The sequence below is a fragment of the Leiobunum rupestre genome, chromosome 10 (assembly GCF_980474605.1).
Source record: "Leiobunum rupestre chromosome 10, qqLeiRupe1.1.hap1, whole genome shotgun sequence".
In the NCBI taxonomy this organism is placed as follows: Eukaryota; Metazoa; Arthropoda; class Arachnida; order Opiliones; family Sclerosomatidae; genus Leiobunum; species Leiobunum rupestre.
The window spans coordinates 37,249,441-37,265,347 of record NC_143393.1 but is presented as its reverse complement, the minus strand read 5'-3'; the positions used below and the strand labels follow the sequence as shown (position 1 = coordinate 37,265,347).

Here is a 15,907-nt window from a genome sequence, read left to right as displayed (position 1 = left end):
TAATGAAAGTATAAAATATTTGTGTTATTGTAATAACAATGTTATTAAATTTTTTTAATGTTAGTTTAGCTTTTAGTAATATATACTATACGAAGTATGCTATATTTTTTGTTCTTAGAATGAAAGTATAAACATTTAATTTATTATCAAATGATAGAAAAAAAATTTATTGTAAAGAATAGATATGATTAAAAAATATCAGCAAGTGTAATCTAAAGCAAGTGTAGTAACTCCAAAAAAGCCATTAAATAATTATTGAGATTTATAATATACTTGAACTAAAGTCATAAAATTTATAAGATAAAATAAAAAAGTAAAATAATTTACTAAAAAAAGTGGAGGAAATTGTTTTGTCAAAAAATTTTTTTTTTGTTTTTTGGGGATTTTGCTGGGCGCGTTCATTTTGAGTTTACACCCCTTAACCCCCATTCTCCATATCCTGGGACCAAAGACCCTAGCCTAGACCAATCCAAACTCACACAACATTCGCCCCCCCCCTCTCCCGTGGAAATGTTTAACAATATCCTTGTAACGCTCCCCCCTTTCTCGAACCTTTAAGGAACGCAATTCTTAAGCTCCGGGGAGTCGGGTTTTTAGCCAAGCCATTTTTGGATGGGTTTTTTCCTTGGAAAATACGTCTTTTGCTGCATGTGTTTAGGGGGCGCCAAACTAGGGCTTGGATAATTTCCATTTGGACTCGGGAGTTGGATATTAGCCATTCGTGACAATTCGTCCAAGGAAAGAGTTTATGGCGACAATAGAGATAATGGCTGACGAGCAGACAATCGACAAAAACAGTGACGTTTTTATGGAAGGTGAGTTTATTATTTATAGTAAAACGTTATGAATTGCGGTATCGATGTTAATTTGTCAATTGTATAAATCCGTAGACGGTGAAAATAAAGAAGAAAGAAGGTCACCGCGCACTCCCAAAGAAGTAAACGAAGAAGAAAATGGTGATGTGTGCAAAGAAAAGGACTCGCAAACTGCCCAAAAAAATGAAAGTAGAAAAGAAGCCTCACTAAAAAGGAAAGGTGGTAAGTTCCAAGGAATTAAAATTAAATTATTGGTTGATTTTATAGAAAGGGAGTATGTTGTACACTGGCATGTATTTCGCGTGGGGTTTATGTGAAAATCTAGGTGTAGCACTACCGGATGTAATTTTTAGATTAATATATTTCCAATATGAGTTTTGTTATAAAACGTTGATAATTAATGTTTTTGTTAAAAATATAGAAACCTTAAAATTGTTTATTTTGGTTCGAAGTATTAGTAAATAGTTGCCCAAATAAAAAAATGCTTTTCAGGAAAAAAAAGGTGTTATACATGCCATAGCACGAGACACCTTTATAGGAATTGTCCAAGAAACGGGGGCCAATTCAGGACAGAAATGAAAGGATACAGAAGGCCAAATTTGCAGCAAAAGCCCTATAAAGGAAGAGGAAATAAAAAATATCGTGGTGATATGTACCGTAATGATAGATATGTGGATGGCAAGAGAGATGATCAAACAAATCTTATGTTTAAAATGTTTGAATTTTTAAACAAATAAAAAAATGTGCCAATGAAGTTGTTCGAAGTTTTTTTCAAGTAATTAAAGTAATATAGCTTAAAATTCTAGGAAACAAATCGAAAATTAATTTATATTTGAGTTTGGTTTTTACAGAATTTATATTTGAGTTTGATTTTTACAGAATTTATATTTGAGTTTGATTTTTACAGAATTTATATTTGAGTTTGATTTTTACAGAACAGTTTTGGGTTTTTAAATTTGAAAGTGTCGGATATTTTTAATTAAAGTAATATAGCTTCAAATTCTAGGAAACAAATCTTACATTAATTTATATTTGAGTTTGATTTTTACAGAATTTATATTTGAGTTTGATTATTACAGAACAGTTTTGGGTTTTTAAATTTGAAAGTGAAGATGGTAATATAGCTTCAAATTCTAGGAAACAAATCTTACATTAATTTATATTTGAGTTTGATTTTTAAAGAATTTATATTTGAGTTTGATTATTACAGAACAGTTTTGGGTTTTTAAATTGGAAAGTGAAGATGGTAATATAGCTTCAAATTCTAGGAAACAAATCGAAAATTAATTTATATTTGAGTTTGATTTTTACAGAACAGTTTTGGGTTTTTAAATTTGAAAGTGTGGGATATTGTCAATTAAAGTAATATATTACAGAACAGTTTTGGGTTTTTAAATTTGAAAGTGTGGGATATTGTCAATTAAAGTAATATAGCTTCAAATTCTAGGAAACAAATCTTACATTAATTTATATTTGAGTTTGATTTTTACAGAATTTATATTTGAGTTTGATTTTTACAGAATTTATATTTGAGTTTGATTATTACAGAACAGTTTTGGGTTTTTAAATTTGAAAGTGAAGGATATTTTTAATATTTTGAGTTTGATTTTACAGAACAGTTTTTGGTTTATAAATTTGAAAGTGAGGGATATTTTTTAGGAATTAACTTTTAAATCCGAAAGTGACTGATATTGTTTAAGAAAACGTCTTATAATAGACGTCGACGTTAAGAGACGTTAAAGAACTTTAATATTTATATTATTAACGGCACTGTCCCGCCAAACAACTAACTTCTGGATGGAAAACTTTCAGACAAGAGCGACATCTCTGGACCACGTATACAAACTATAAAAGTGCTCAAGGCTAAAAACAAATAGAAGTTCCGAATATAAATCTAAGAGATCGGCCACACTTATGTATTACTTCTGACCATACACGGTTTCTGACCTTTGCGACAGCTACGAGGTTACTGATTTCCAGTTTTCTCCGCCACATTTCTTTCAGAGAGGTTACCCGTAGACCTCTCAACATCCAGAGAGCATATAAGATTATATGCTCCCTGCTGAATGTCTAACGGATCTAGCTCTCCCGCCTTTACGGGCACTACTAGTTAACAATCTACGTATCCCGCTATTGAGTAAACGCAAAATTTCGTTCCGCTCCCCCCCCCATGGAAGTAATGCGCCCCCCTATTGGGCGGGAACGAAACAAAAAGTGTTCTATAGTAAAAGTTTAAGCTATTCTCACGCATAGGACGGCGTAGCATAGTAGGTAAAATCTTCGGCTTTTGGAGATTACGCGGGCAGCAGCTATCTGCGTTCGAGTCCCGGCGCCGGCGGTAATTTAAATTATATTAATAAATTCTTTTTCGCAGCTCCATCTGCCGTGTTGTTGGTTTCCACACCAAACAAACAACAAACAACACACAACAAACAACAAACTACAACAAACAACAAACAACACTTAACGACATTCCGTCCATAGCAATAGTCCCACTTCGATATATATATCTCGATGTGGAACTAAAAACTGGCGGCTGCGATTTCTAGGACATCGTTATCTGTCATTTTTTGGCTACGTTATGATCTATGCGGTGTTTCTATAAACTACGGGAGGTCACGTGTAATTTTTTTCTACGTCACTAGCTATAGTTATTGAAGATGGAGAGCACACGCTCGAGTCGATAAAAATTTTGGAATTAAAGTCCACGTCATAAATATAAGAAATGTATATAAAGGTCTTGATAAATTTCGGCTCGTCTAAGCCTAACATAAAATACGGAATTGACACCTAGCAGACACCGAGGAAGTCACGTGACCAAGAGCGCGAGCTCTCTTAGCAATTTAGTACTATGTGCTTGACCTTTCCGCAGGCCGTAGTCTTTAGACACCATCTGTTGGTGACTTTTATTATAATTTTTAAGCAGGAGACAATGGTTCTCGCGACGATAGCACGAGCTTTCTTACCGATAGATAGCGCCTTATAAGGATAGCCTGCAGAAATTACGCGTTTCTGCTAGCTGTCACCTCCGTATTCACTCCCTTTGAAATATTTTATCTAGACCTTTATATACGTTTCCTATATCTATGGTCCACGTTCGAAACGCGCGTGCCAATTAAGTACTAAAAAGCTTTAACTCGCGAGGCTGAGAAAAACATATTATACTTTTAATTTTGTATTGTTTTATTTTATAGAAACATCTATTAGCTTTGGGAGAATAAGAACTATCATAATTATGTTATTTATGTCTGAACTCCTGTAGTGCTATATTATTCACTGATATATCATCTATATCCGGAATAATACGAATGTTATTAATTACAAATTACAAGGGATAATTAAGGATCACATAATCGTTTGAATTACGGAAATAGAGCTTGAAAAAGGCTAAATTTATATTGACGGCGTGAAAATACCTTATGGTCAAAAAAGCACGCAAAGAAGGCTGTGTGCCCAAGACATGTATCTGTAGTGTCACGCTCCAAAACGTCATTTCAAAATCCGTCAATTGGTCGTATCTGCTATCAATTTAAATTTATTGATCGTTCAGGGGGTATCGCAGTGAGCTACAATACGGGGTGAGCAATTTGAAACCAGTGACGTAAATAGCCGGTGCGAGGAAAAAGCGAACCAGAAAAGAATATCTTTGTTTAGCCGCCACTGAATGGAACGTCTACCTTTAAACCTGACTAATAAAACTTGCAGTTTTGTTTTTAGTAAATTTTTTTTATCTCAGATCAGTACGAGTGTTAAATAATGAATACTATATTTTCCTACATTTTTGAAATGGTTCAATATTTCCATTTTTTATCCTATATTACCTATATTTTTAGCATATTCGGTAAAATTCCAACTGATCTAATTTTAAAAGATTTAAACACCAACAAGAAGCTATTTAATTGCCATAATTGACCGATTTTGAAATGACGTTTTAGCGCGCGACACACAGGTCTTGGGCACACAACCTTCTTTGCGTGCTTTTTTGACCATAACATGTAGAGGTATTTTCACGCGCTAAATGAATTTTAAAAGCCGTCAATTGGTAATTTTTTCGTAAACAGAAAATTTAAATCTTGATGGAGCAGATTCAAATAGATTTTTCATTTTCTATTCTGATCTGTCTTACATTGTTATGATCCCTTTTAAATACACGCTATAAAATTTGCGTATTTCTATAGAGTATTGTCGTCTGAAACCCTGCGACGTCACCATTGTAATTTCCCTATTGATAAAAAACGGTAACTGTCATGGCGGCCACTATTAACACTACAGCTGTGACGTTACAAGTTTTCAAAATCGTATCAGACGACAACACTCTATAACCTATAATAACAGTCCTTTAAATTGGTGATTTTGTCCGATAGAGTGCTAGCAGTTGATGCGTTTTTAAAAGTTAGTGACGTCACAGCCGTAGCTTCCGTAGTGGTTGTCATGAAAACTCGCTTTTTTTCTCAATAGACGTTTAACATTGGTGACGTCGTAGGGTTTCAAGCTGCTGGCACTCTAGAGTTTTCGTATAATTTTGAAATGTTTATCATATAAATGCCGGAAATCAGGATCGTATGTCCGAAAACGTATTTCATTTGCCCGAAAAATTTATCATAACTTTTGTTGGTGATTTAGTCGTTCAATTTATGTTAACTTTACTGTCGAATTTCATTTGTTCGAATAATCGTTTTTCCGTTTTTTCGAACATTAGGAATTGGTTGTTGTTTTTTTATAATTTTGTTAAATAGTAACAATAACGAGAACCTAACCTAACCTAAAATATCCACAACATTTAACGCAATTCCCACTTACTATATCGGCCAAAACAAAATCCGGACCAAAAAAAATCAGCAATAAGAACAACTAATTTAGCGACAGAATTCGAACAAGTGATGCTACCGATTCGGACGAATGAAACAAACAAGTTGTCCAATTTGAACAATTGAAAAATTTGTTATTTCGGCGGTTCGGACGAATGAAATTCGAACATTTGTTCCACCGTTCGGTCGATTGAAATTCGAACAAATGTACCTACCCCAATAAATCAACACCCATCTTACGCCATTTTCATAAAAAAAAATAAAAAAATGTTAAAATGTACGCTTTTCAGTTGGTTCATCAAGTTGTAAATATTGAAAAAAAAAAAAAATAACTAAACGGTTAATCAAAATGTTTCTGTAAACAATTTCAGAATACATATCATAGTTTTATTACCAAAACCAATTAAATTTCATCCGCTCTACGAGATTTATTCTACTAGAATAATAATTTTATAAAATAAATGGCCATTTTCAGATTTCGCAATTAACCTTGAGCCATTAGAGAAATTTGGGTAATAGTTTGTCGGTCGCGTGATGAATGCAATATTCTTCGCGTTCTTAGCGAGCCGAGTCCACCGATTCCCGAACTCCGCGAAAGATAAAACGATTCCCCTCTAAATCAGTATTGTAACGCTTCTATATTTAGTGTTTTTCAAGTTGCACTTGTAAATAGCGCCAAATAGAATGGATCTTTTCGCTAAGTGGTTCGGGCGCCGCCGTTAACGCGATCCGCGTCGAAGACCGTTTCTATCGGGCATTTTGTTATCTAATATTTTCGCCCCATTTATCGGTCAGTGATAAATTTGAAAATGGCGCCGCGAAGGAACGGAATAAGCTGAAAAATTGACGCCTCAGGTCGTGTGTTTGTCGAGACGATTCGTCGGAAGGTGAGTCTTTTTATCATTTATTTCCCCCCTATTTTATTGATAAACCTTTAAGAAAGAGCTGACGCTGATTTGGATGTGGATTGACAAAAGGGCTTCTCTCATTCATTGTCAAAACCTCTCGACAGTCGAGTGTTTTTGTCGAGTGTTTTTATTATGAAGGAAATCATTATCAAAGTGCCATTGATTGCCTCCTTAAGACGAAATAACTCGATTTTTACGCAACCGAAATTGCGCGGATTATCGGCTTAAGACGTACGGAGTGTGTCGAAGCTTTTACATTTCTTTTTCCGCGGAACCCGTTTTAGGGGCAGCGCGTTTAAAGATCGCCTCAAGGATACAGGCATGCGTAAAAAAATAATACTTTAAACGTGGATCTAATTAATTAATTTCATGATTTAAAATATATTCCCTTAAATTACAGATAGCCTTCGGTTATAGTCCAACTTTACCTGTTTTTGTTAAATTTAATACATTCGCTTTCAAAATTAAGAAATTCAGACTTTGAGGTGAAGATCGTGTTGAAGGGGGAATGGGGTGTTGTAATGATTATATAATTATAGGCTTCGAGCTTAGGAAATGTAGCGCCATCTGTCTTAATATTCGTCAACTAAATATGTGAACTTTTGAATTTCAATATCAATTTAAAACTCGGTCGGTAGATGGTGATACTTGTGACCAAAATTTAAACTACGCACGAAGCCTATAGTCTAATCCATCAGTAAAAAGCCATAGCTTTCAAAGGTCGATATAAATCTAACACCTCCTAGAAGCAACAGTTTAAATTCCCATTGGGTTCTAGCTTCGCCTAGTTATTTTTAGAAAGTGCGACTTCCGGTAAGTCTTCGCAAGTGCAAATCTGCAGTTCAGTTCTCAAATATTCTAACCATAGAATTCCCAGAATTAAAGCAAGTGGTGTAGCCCAAAATTTCGTTAAAGGGGGGGGGGGGTAGTCAGCTTTATATAGAATTACCAAAAATGACATAATTACCAAAAGTGTGTCAATCGGACCAAATTCTTACTGAATGTTACGACCGAAATACAAGTTGGGAGGCGAGAAGGGAAAGTATGCCTTGGGGAGGGATGGAAGTTAAAATCAACAAATAACGCCTCGTAGTGAGGAACGGAGGAACTAAGTATCACTGGTCAAAGTTAGTGTACTTTTTGATTTTTCGTCGTTCTGTGGAGATGCTATCGCCATCTACCTACGATATAATACCATAGACTAAAAAGAGATCCAGAAAGGCGTCCATAAATAGTCTTTTATGTGGTCGATCTCGAGTCGAGCATTCATTAAACCTTTAGCATACGAAAGTAGAGGGATCGTCACACTTTTGGTAATTATGTCACTTTTGGAATTACGAAGGTCGTTGAAAAGGACGGTAATATTTTACTAAAGTCAATGCTACGAAACTTCCATCCGATGAATATACCATCAACGCCATTGTTCAGTGCAAGGCTTGTCTGTAAAAGATGTCTCCTTAAACAGATAGTCGTCGTAAGGCTAGTCTCATTTTCAACTTTCATTTGAATTTACGGTATTACTACGAGATAAGGACAGTTAATCGACAAGGGTTTTGTCGTATCAAGAAGAAATCACTTAGTGACAAGGAGAGTTTTAGGAAATGGGACTACTTTTAACCCTATTAGGGCATGGGGATTACATACAACTTCCCTGTTACAACCCTCCAATACCAGGGACCCTGATCAACAACGTAATTTGACGTACGAATCCCTTTCACGTTTCTCATCGTGGTATCGTGGTGGGCCAATACCGAAAATCATTGGATTTAAATTTGATTATAGTATGGGCGTTACCTTATAGGGTCCAAGAGATCACTTAGATAATATTTCGCTATCCGATAAAAAGCCACGAAGGATGAAAAACAATTGTTTCGGTAAGATAATAATTAGCTTTGGGACGTGAAACATCGCGACTTCAGTATCATGAATCCCTCGGAAGACAGGCAACAAGTCAATTTCATGGCGCCTCCGACTGTAATAAATACCATCTCTTACCCGAACACAGTACTCAGTAAGAAAACTTTCTTAAATAATACGGACGTTAATTTAGACGATAAAAACTTTATAAAAAGAACTAATAAGAATACGTGAAAATAAATAAATAATAATGTAGCGCCTCTCAAACCGCATCGGAGTCTATTTTAAAATAACGGTTTCTGGAGGGTTGGTTCATTTTCTTGAGGACTTTGTAAAATTTCCCGTTGGATCGGTAGAAAGGTTCCAACGTCGGTTTGGCCGGGACGCTGACGCCTTTCTTACATTTGAGGAATGACGCGTTTCTGGGCAAAGCGACTTCGTCGAAGGACACGTGACGCTTTAGACTAGTCACTTTATGGCCGTTTTCCGAAACTTTCTCCTGTTTTAAAAATCCGTCATATTACCGTATTAGAATTTCATCTAAAATTATTCTAAAATTTATAACGGCGTTACCTCAAAGTAGGGTCTTAGGGTCGGTTTCTCCGGTGACTTTATTTGACTGGGTTTGCAGTCGTCGCTGAAGAGTCGGGTGTGTCGGGAACAGTGTCCTCCTCGGTGCGACATCAAAAATGACCTGTCCGCGAAAACCGACGCTTCGTGGTCCCTCCTAGGCATGGTTAAGTTATCGGCCAGTTTCTGTCCCGCTTCGAGGCCGACCGATATGGTCGCCGAACCACCGTGTCCGTGTCTACATTCTGAGCAATACGGGTGGAACCTGGACAGACTAGATCTGCGGATCAAGGTCACTCCTTTCAGCTCGATGGGACTGCCTCGCGGTTTGAAGTTATACGACGTAGGCATTATTTCGCGGCGCTATTTTCACTGTCGCTTTATCTTCCGCAGCCACAGATCCGATGGACAACAGTTATCCGGGAGCCCTACCCAAGACGGTGACGAAGTTAAAGATTAACCCTCTACTAGGCCGCACTAGGCACATGAGCATATCAACTTCCAACTTGAAGCGACCAGCGAGATCCGATACCGTTATGAATAATCACGTTAGAATTTTCACTTCCGTTTCGTTTCGCGTCGTAAACGTAGTTGTAAACGCGATATTTTAAACTTTCAGTACGATTTCGATGGACCTAGTCAAAGATCGGACTTTATACCTCTATTGGCCAGCGCCGGAATGGTTGCCGGAGACAAGTAATCTCATTTACGGTTATTTTTTATGGTATAATGTCTAATTACGCGCCAAAAATAGCTTTGGTCAAGAAAGTCTGTCGAAAGAAGAAGCTAAAGAACGAATGGAAGGACTGAGCCAACTCATTAACCGTCTCGAAGACACCACCGGCCTCTTGAGGGACCAACTTCATTCGGTAAAGAAAACGTTAAAAGGAGATAGATCCAAGCCAAGGATCATTCGTCCCATCATCCCCTTTCTTTATAAATATCAACTCATTATTGTCGTTGTTAGTCAAGTGAGTTTTGTCATTTTTTATAACCAGAACTAATGTTCTGATTGCGTGTTTTTTTTTCTGTCTAATCATTAGCTCATCTCATTAACTTTGTTGACCATCTACGATACGCATTTCAGAGATAGCAAAGCTTTGGAACAAACGGTACTATGATTGCTTTTGATAAATCTACATCGAATATTTTTTCGTAACATTTTCTTTTTTTTGTGCTTTTTAACAGTGCAAGGTATTCATGGTTATCTTTCAAACACTAAATACTGTCCACGTAGTTATAGCTACAGGTAAATAGACCTTAATCATGTTTTTTATTATGGTACTAATCATGAGTTGAAAGTACAAACTATTATAATGTCAGAAGTGTATAAATATATATGTTAAGTGACCCATCTAGCCCAAATAATTACTGATTTAACGTTAACTGAGAATATGAAGGTAGCACTTTGTTCACCTCGTGTTTTACAGAGAAAGTGGGGAAGACATCGTTCGGCCTGTAGTCAGGGCCGGATTAACCAATAGGCCGAATAGGCCTGGCCCTAGGGCACCAAGCCTACAAGGGGCACCAAGAGGGATCGAAAAAAAATAAAAGTACAAAACTTTAATCATTTGCTTTTCACAAAATATTTTCCGGAGTTATTTTAGTAAATGCGTCCACCCCTATGAACCAAAAACGTTTGATTGTCACATTCTCTGACGGACTGCCGTCTAGCCCCTGACGACATACTAAATCTGGCAGTAAAATGAATTTTCCTTCCATTTCTCAATTATAAATTGAGGAAGCGCCTAGCTCGCTATTGAAAGGGGGCACCAAAATTAACTTGGGCCTAGGGCCCCATAAAGTCTTAATCCGGCCCTGCCTGTAGTCGCAGGCATTCTTGCTCTCTCTCTGTAGGAGGAGCATATCGTGGACTCTATAGTTACGCTCAAATCTTCTCAGTTAATGTGATTTCATTCTTGCTGATAGTTATGTGTGGAATAGCGTATAATTGACGTCATAAAAGATAAGCACCAGTAGCGATTAAAATACCCAACGTAAAAACCGATTAACGCGCGTGGCTCTCTACGTAATAGGCCTAATTCTTTATTCTGAAAAATGATTAGTCATTCTAGAAATGACTCTTCGCATAAGTAACAAAACAATAAGTATGTAAATTAGAGGAAATTATCACCGAACTGATTTTCAGAGCTATTGCGCAAATAAAGGTTTAGTGTCTAAATATGTCTAAGGCGAAATATACCAAGGGCGATAACATGCTACTCAGTTTGGAGCTGGGTGAGACTGTCAGTGTCGAAAAGATGTTCGGTCAGAAAATTAACATTAAAATAATACTAATTTTTATTATGTTACTTATGTTCTCAGTACAAATTAATCTCGCGTAAGATAGGGAAATGAAGACTTTACTTCACTTTTTCATTAAATTGATTTATATAACCTTTGTTTTAGTAAAATTATCGAAAAAGTTAAAGATGGGAGGCTTGGGAACCGTCATGGCTCAAACATATTTATCAACCGTGGTCGTTTTCGCCGGAATGTACCTCTGTTTTTACAGATTTAACGTAAGTTATTATTAATATCAAAAGTAAATAGATGGATAAAGTCTTGGTCTTCTAGCTTCCACAGACTATGGTTGACACGTTTTAAAATGTGTTCGGAAACACGTGACCCAAATAGCCAATAGAATCTATATCCTTCTGGGTAACAATTTGGGGTCTTTTAGATAATTCCAAATAAATGATTTAAATTAAATTAAAAATTAAAATAACTTTGATTAGTTTTAATTAAAATCTAATATATTTTAATGGTTGGAAGAAATAACTGATTAAAAATTGTAGAATGTAATTACATTTTTTAAGCGAAATATTTGTCACCGCGGTGGAGTATATGTATTGATAAAACTCATGTATAAAGGAGTGGTAGTTTCTCAAAGTTATTTTGTCCCTCAAATAGCAAAGGTTCCCAATTTTCCTGCTACGTAAATGTTCTTCCAACAGTAAGTAATTTTTCAAGCAATCACGAACCCGATGACGTAATCCGTAGCCAATTAAATCAATGTCCAAGAGGACCAAGACATTATCCCACTATTTTCTATTATTATTATATCTTAAAAATGTCATTTTGAGATTTACTCTCTGCTTTTTGAACAGCACGATAGTTGGGAGATGGCAGAGAATGACCAGTTGAATAAAGGAAACGCGTTCGTGCAGTTTGTGCGCATGCTCTACTTGTCAGTTTCGTCCGCGACCCTTTGCGGTAACAGTTACGGCTGTCGTTTCCTTTTCAATTTAAAATACGAAATTAATCGGTAATTAATTAAATTTTATTGGGAATTTCCAGGTGCCGCCAATATACAACCCAAGGCCTGGTACACCACGATCATCGTTTGTTGTCAAGTGAGTTTTTTATATCATTTCTCTTGCTTTTTGGGTTTTTTTTTTTAAGGAATTTAACATTTCTGCCACCAGGCAGGGCCGTGCAGAGGGGGGGGCAGGGGGGGGAATCCCCGGGGCCCGGGTGAAAAGGGCCCACAATGGGGGCCCGTAGCTGTAGGGCCCATCGAAGAAGCTCAAGGGGGGGGGGGGTGCAACTCAAGATAACTTGGGAGAAGTTTTCAGGGCTCAAGGGGGGGGGGGTGCAAATCGAAGGGGCCCGCGAGTAATTTTGCCCCGGGCCCCAGGATACCTCTGCACGGCCCTTCCACCAGGTTTAATAGAAGTTTGAAACGATTGACGCTAGTTACGTTTAAATCAAGTCCTAGCTCGTGTTAGCAGACGATTGTTCGATTTAGTTCAGGGTCCCTTGAACGTTAATTTACAATAACGGGTCTTTTGACGCGCGATGTCACCACATAAAACTAGAGGATTTTTCACCTTCAATTGCCATTTTCTGTTAACCTAAAGAAAACCAAGAATGTATTGAAGTTACTAAGAATATTGGACTACAGGATTCTGATTCCCATCCTCGCAGCCTTTGTAGCTTAAATTCGTCTGCTTTCCCATTCAAGTTTGCTATATGGTATGACTTTGAATGCCCCTTAAATGCAGACGAACTTTATCTAGAAAAGCAGTGAGGATGGTACCAGGGGTTAATGCTATGCTCAAATATTCTTAGTAACTTCAATACACTCTTGAAGCCACCTATAGTGACCAACGCTAGAAGTTAACTTATAGAAAACTTTGAGTTTTAAATTGGCGAACCGTCTGCTAATACCTTTTAATACCTGGAGTTAGATTTCTTTTACTAAACCAAAGTTATTATTTTGAAATACGTCTGAAAAATAAACCCGCTAATTATCTTCTCGCGTTTGGCGCTAGGTGGCTCTATACAAGTCGAAAAGGTTAACTCTGCATAGCGGCGCGGTGTATACACAGTTTTACCTTTAGACTACTTGAGGCTCCTAGTTGAACCGAGATCGCTTGCGTCAACGCTTGCCATTTGAAAAACCAAGGAAGAAATTGCGCGTATAAAGCGAATGTCGAACCTAGTTGACTTGGTTTAGATTCAGTTAGAATTGAAATAGGCTTCCGTGACGAATCTGGTAACCGACCAACCTGAAATATTTAATTCAGCGATCCCCTTTTGGCCACTTAGGGGGAAAGTAAAAATAAAGTGTCATTTATTGAAGCACCTATTGAAGCTTCAGTGCCATTTTGCATATCTGCATGTAAATTTATTTTGAAACTGTGAAATTTATTTCAGTGCATGATCAACTTCGTCTACTTCGCGTCCATTTTGGCGGCCACCATTGGTAATTTCTCGAGCTACACTGTCAGCGTCGCTCACCGAGATTCCATCGTTAATGAAGTCCTACAACAAAAACCGAACACTGCGTCTCGTTCCAACTCGTACCGACAATACGGCACCACCCTGGTAGATTAAGTCGCGGGTGTCGTAGGAATGGACCAGCTACCGAACGCGACAAACCTTTAAAAATACGAAATATTCGTTTAGTATCCTGAAGTAAATAAGTTTGTTATTTAGAACAATAGACGGTAAAATAAATGGGGGTGGAATTTTAAACCGTCATTGCCACTTAAAAACTGGACACTAGCCAGGGAGGGAACACCGGATTGGTTGGTATTGGAGCATGCGCAGAGACCAATTTTTAACTGTCGCCGAGTAACAAATATCTAAATCATGATTCTTCGTAGAGCACGTGGCGCCATCTAAGTAAACTGACCATTATATTTCGGGAATAAAAGCTAGACCAAATGGTTGTTTAACTGTAAATTTACCTATAACTTGAATTCTTTAAATTAAAATACAAATTATTAATTGAGATCAATCGTAATAGACGAGAAAAACGATTGAAATGACTTCAGTGACAATTAAAGTCTCGAAGTGTCGAGGCTGGCAGCCATGCTGTCACGAAACGTTTCCCCTTTTTTCCTACCCCCAAATTCAAAAACCCTTCCGAGGCTGGGAAGCCGTTGGAATTTATTTTACCGTCTATTCTTATTCCATTTTCTCCCGTTTGTAATTTTATCTTGAAGAAAATCGACCTTTTCTAATAAAATATGACTTTTAAGTTTTATTATAAAATGTTTCGTATGTGTTCAAAAATTGACGTAGAACTTGTATTTATTGTTTTTCTTTATAAATTATAGGAATTTCGAGAGCTTTTTAAAATATTTCAACCGTTATGTAGTAGCGTCTAAAAATTGTAAACATGTAAAAACCATTTTGTTGAAAGACGGAGGTGTCGAACCAGATGTACTCTAATAACCCTGCGTTTACTACAAGCAAGCACTACCTCTAACGGCGGAAGTAAATAGAGGAAGAATGTCTTGGTCTAACCCGAGAATAGTTAACTCAAAGAGCCAATGGAATTGCTGGAACCATACACAGCCTTTTCTAAAAGCAAGTGGCTCCTCTAGTGTATAGTAGGCCCGATTGGTTGACATTTTCAAAGCTTAGTAACGGGGACTAAATAGACAGGTTAATCTGGCCTCAAAAACTTGAATGGGGAAACTTGTAAGAGTGTAGACATAGCTTTATTGTGTTCAATCTACACTCTTATTACGAGACTACGGTGAGTACTCGAGGTGTTTATTGCCGATTTTGATCAAAGTCCGGCGTAATGTAGACGTATATGAGATATGAGATTCCCAAAACGAGACGTTGCACTACCCATTTGATTTGCCATGGCAACCGAAAATGTTTTTGATCAATTAAAACAAAAAATATCAGTTTAAAAAGCATGGGATTTTCTCGGTTTCACAGGGTCCTAACTACGAATTTTTTTTTAAGTTTTAAAATCACGAAATGGGAAATTTGGACCACATTTAGGTTAATTTCATCAAGTTTGGGTAAATTGGAACATTTTTGGAGTAAAATTGTATCAATTTTTGGGTAAAATAAGGAAAAAATCTTTTTTTTTTGTTTTAAGTGGTCAAAAACATTCTCGGTTGCCAAGGCAACGTCTCCTTTTGGTAAATTTCATATCTCATATAGGTCTACATTACGCCGGACTTTGAACAAAATCGGCAATAAACACCGCGGGTAATCTCCTTGTCAGTGACTCAGCTACAAGACTTCAAACAGTGGCTGCGGAATAGGGGGGTACAGGGGTACATTGTACCCCCCCGGATTTCACTAGGGGGTAACAATGTATGTATTTGTACCCCCCAAATTGCAATACAGTAATACTATACCAATTACTACAGATGGATCATCTACATAACTTTCATTTGACCCCCCCCCCGCGTTACCAAGTTAGACGCGTTTTCTTGTTTGTACCTCCCCTAAAAATTAGCTTCCTCCGCCACTGCTTCAAGGGGGAGATCAACCGGTCTAATAACTGCCGTACATTTGCAAGGAGACACGTGACGTTGTTATTGAAGTACTACCAAGGAGGATAGCGTACTAGTCTCTGGAATTTAGAATGTTCATCGTCTTATGACCGAGGCTTAGTGTCAAATTTTAATTGTAAGTTATAATAAACTTATTTTCGATTAAACAAAAATATGTTAAAGCAACTGGTGGC

General features: G+C 37.1%; 3 protein-coding genes across 5 annotated transcripts; 2 read left to right on the top strand and 1 right to left on the bottom strand.

The window, feature by feature from the left end:
- The first annotated feature begins 595 nt into the window (after positions 1–595).
- On the top strand, positions 596–1,552 carry LOC149925570 (uncharacterized). The gene is made up of 3 exons (XM_090161781.1): positions 596–815; positions 891–1,037; positions 1,308–1,552. Exons 1-3 carry the CDS (start codon positions 749–751, stop codon positions 1,550–1,552), a joined length of 459 nt encoding a protein of 152 aa, XP_090017907.1. The 5' UTR covers positions 596–748.
- A 4,563-nt stretch (positions 1,553–6,115) lies between these two features.
- LOC149925568 (uncharacterized) lies at positions 6,116–14,463 on the top strand. Of its 3 annotated transcripts, none has more exons than XM_090160781.1 (10): positions 6,116–6,510; positions 9,352–9,506; positions 9,578–9,654; positions 9,713–9,929; positions 10,002–10,070; positions 10,147–10,207; positions 11,368–11,480; positions 12,069–12,180; positions 12,259–12,314; positions 13,621–14,463. In XM_090160781.1, the coding sequence occupies exons 2-10, from the start codon at positions 9,363–9,365 to the stop codon at positions 13,798–13,800; spliced, it is 1,029 nt and encodes a 342-aa protein (XP_090016907.1). In that variant the 5' UTR covers positions 6,116–6,510; positions 9,352–9,362; the 3' UTR covers positions 13,801–14,463. The 3 variants fall into 3 exon arrangements, with proteins under 3 accessions (XP_090016907.1, XP_090016906.1, XP_090016905.1); XM_090160780.1 differs by lacking the exon at positions 6,116–6,510 and adding an exon at positions 8,387–8,542 and having other exon boundaries at positions 12,069–12,174; XM_090160779.1 differs by lacking the exon at positions 6,116–6,510 and adding an exon at positions 8,387–8,542.
- On the bottom strand, positions 8,577–9,645 carry LOC149925569 (uncharacterized). Its single transcript, XM_090160782.1, has 2 exons — positions 8,962–9,645; positions 8,577–8,887 (listed from the first exon to the last, which is right to left on the bottom strand). Exons 1-2 carry the CDS (start codon positions 9,307–9,309, stop codon positions 8,651–8,653), a joined length of 585 nt encoding a protein of 194 aa, XP_090016908.1. The 5' UTR covers positions 9,310–9,645; the 3' UTR covers positions 8,577–8,650.
- Positions 14,464–15,907: the final 1,444 nt, after the last annotated feature.

Coding starts and splice junctions, on each gene's coding strand:
- LOC149925570 (XM_090161781.1), top strand. CDS start 749: ATGGCGACAATAGAGATAATGGCTGACGAGCAGACAATCGACAAAAAC. Junction 816..890: donor CAGTGACGTTTTTATGGAAG/GTGAGTTTATTA, acceptor ATAAATCCGTAG/ACGGTGAAAATAAAGAAGAA. Junction 1,038..1,307: donor CTCACTAAAAAGGAAAGGTG/GTAAGTTCCAAG, acceptor AATGCTTTTCAG/GAAAAAAAAGGTGTTATACA.
- LOC149925568 (XM_090160779.1), top strand. CDS start 8,455: ATGAATCCCTCGGAAGACAGGCAACAAGTCAATTTCATGGCGCCTCCG. Junction 9,930..10,001: donor TTATTGTCGTTGTTAGTCAA/GTGAGTTTTGTC, acceptor TCTAATCATTAG/CTCATCTCATTAACTTTGTT. Junction 12,181..12,258: donor CGCGACCCTTTGCGGTAACA/GTTACGGCTGTC, acceptor GGGAATTTCCAG/GTGCCGCCAATATACAACCC.
- LOC149925569 (XM_090160782.1), bottom strand. CDS start 9,309: ATGCCTACGTCGTATAACTTCAAACCGCGAGGCAGTCCCATCGAGCTG. Junction 8,888..8,961: donor CCCTAAGACCCTACTTTGAG/GTAACGCCGTTA, acceptor TTTTTAAAACAG/GAGAAAGTTTCGGAAAACGG.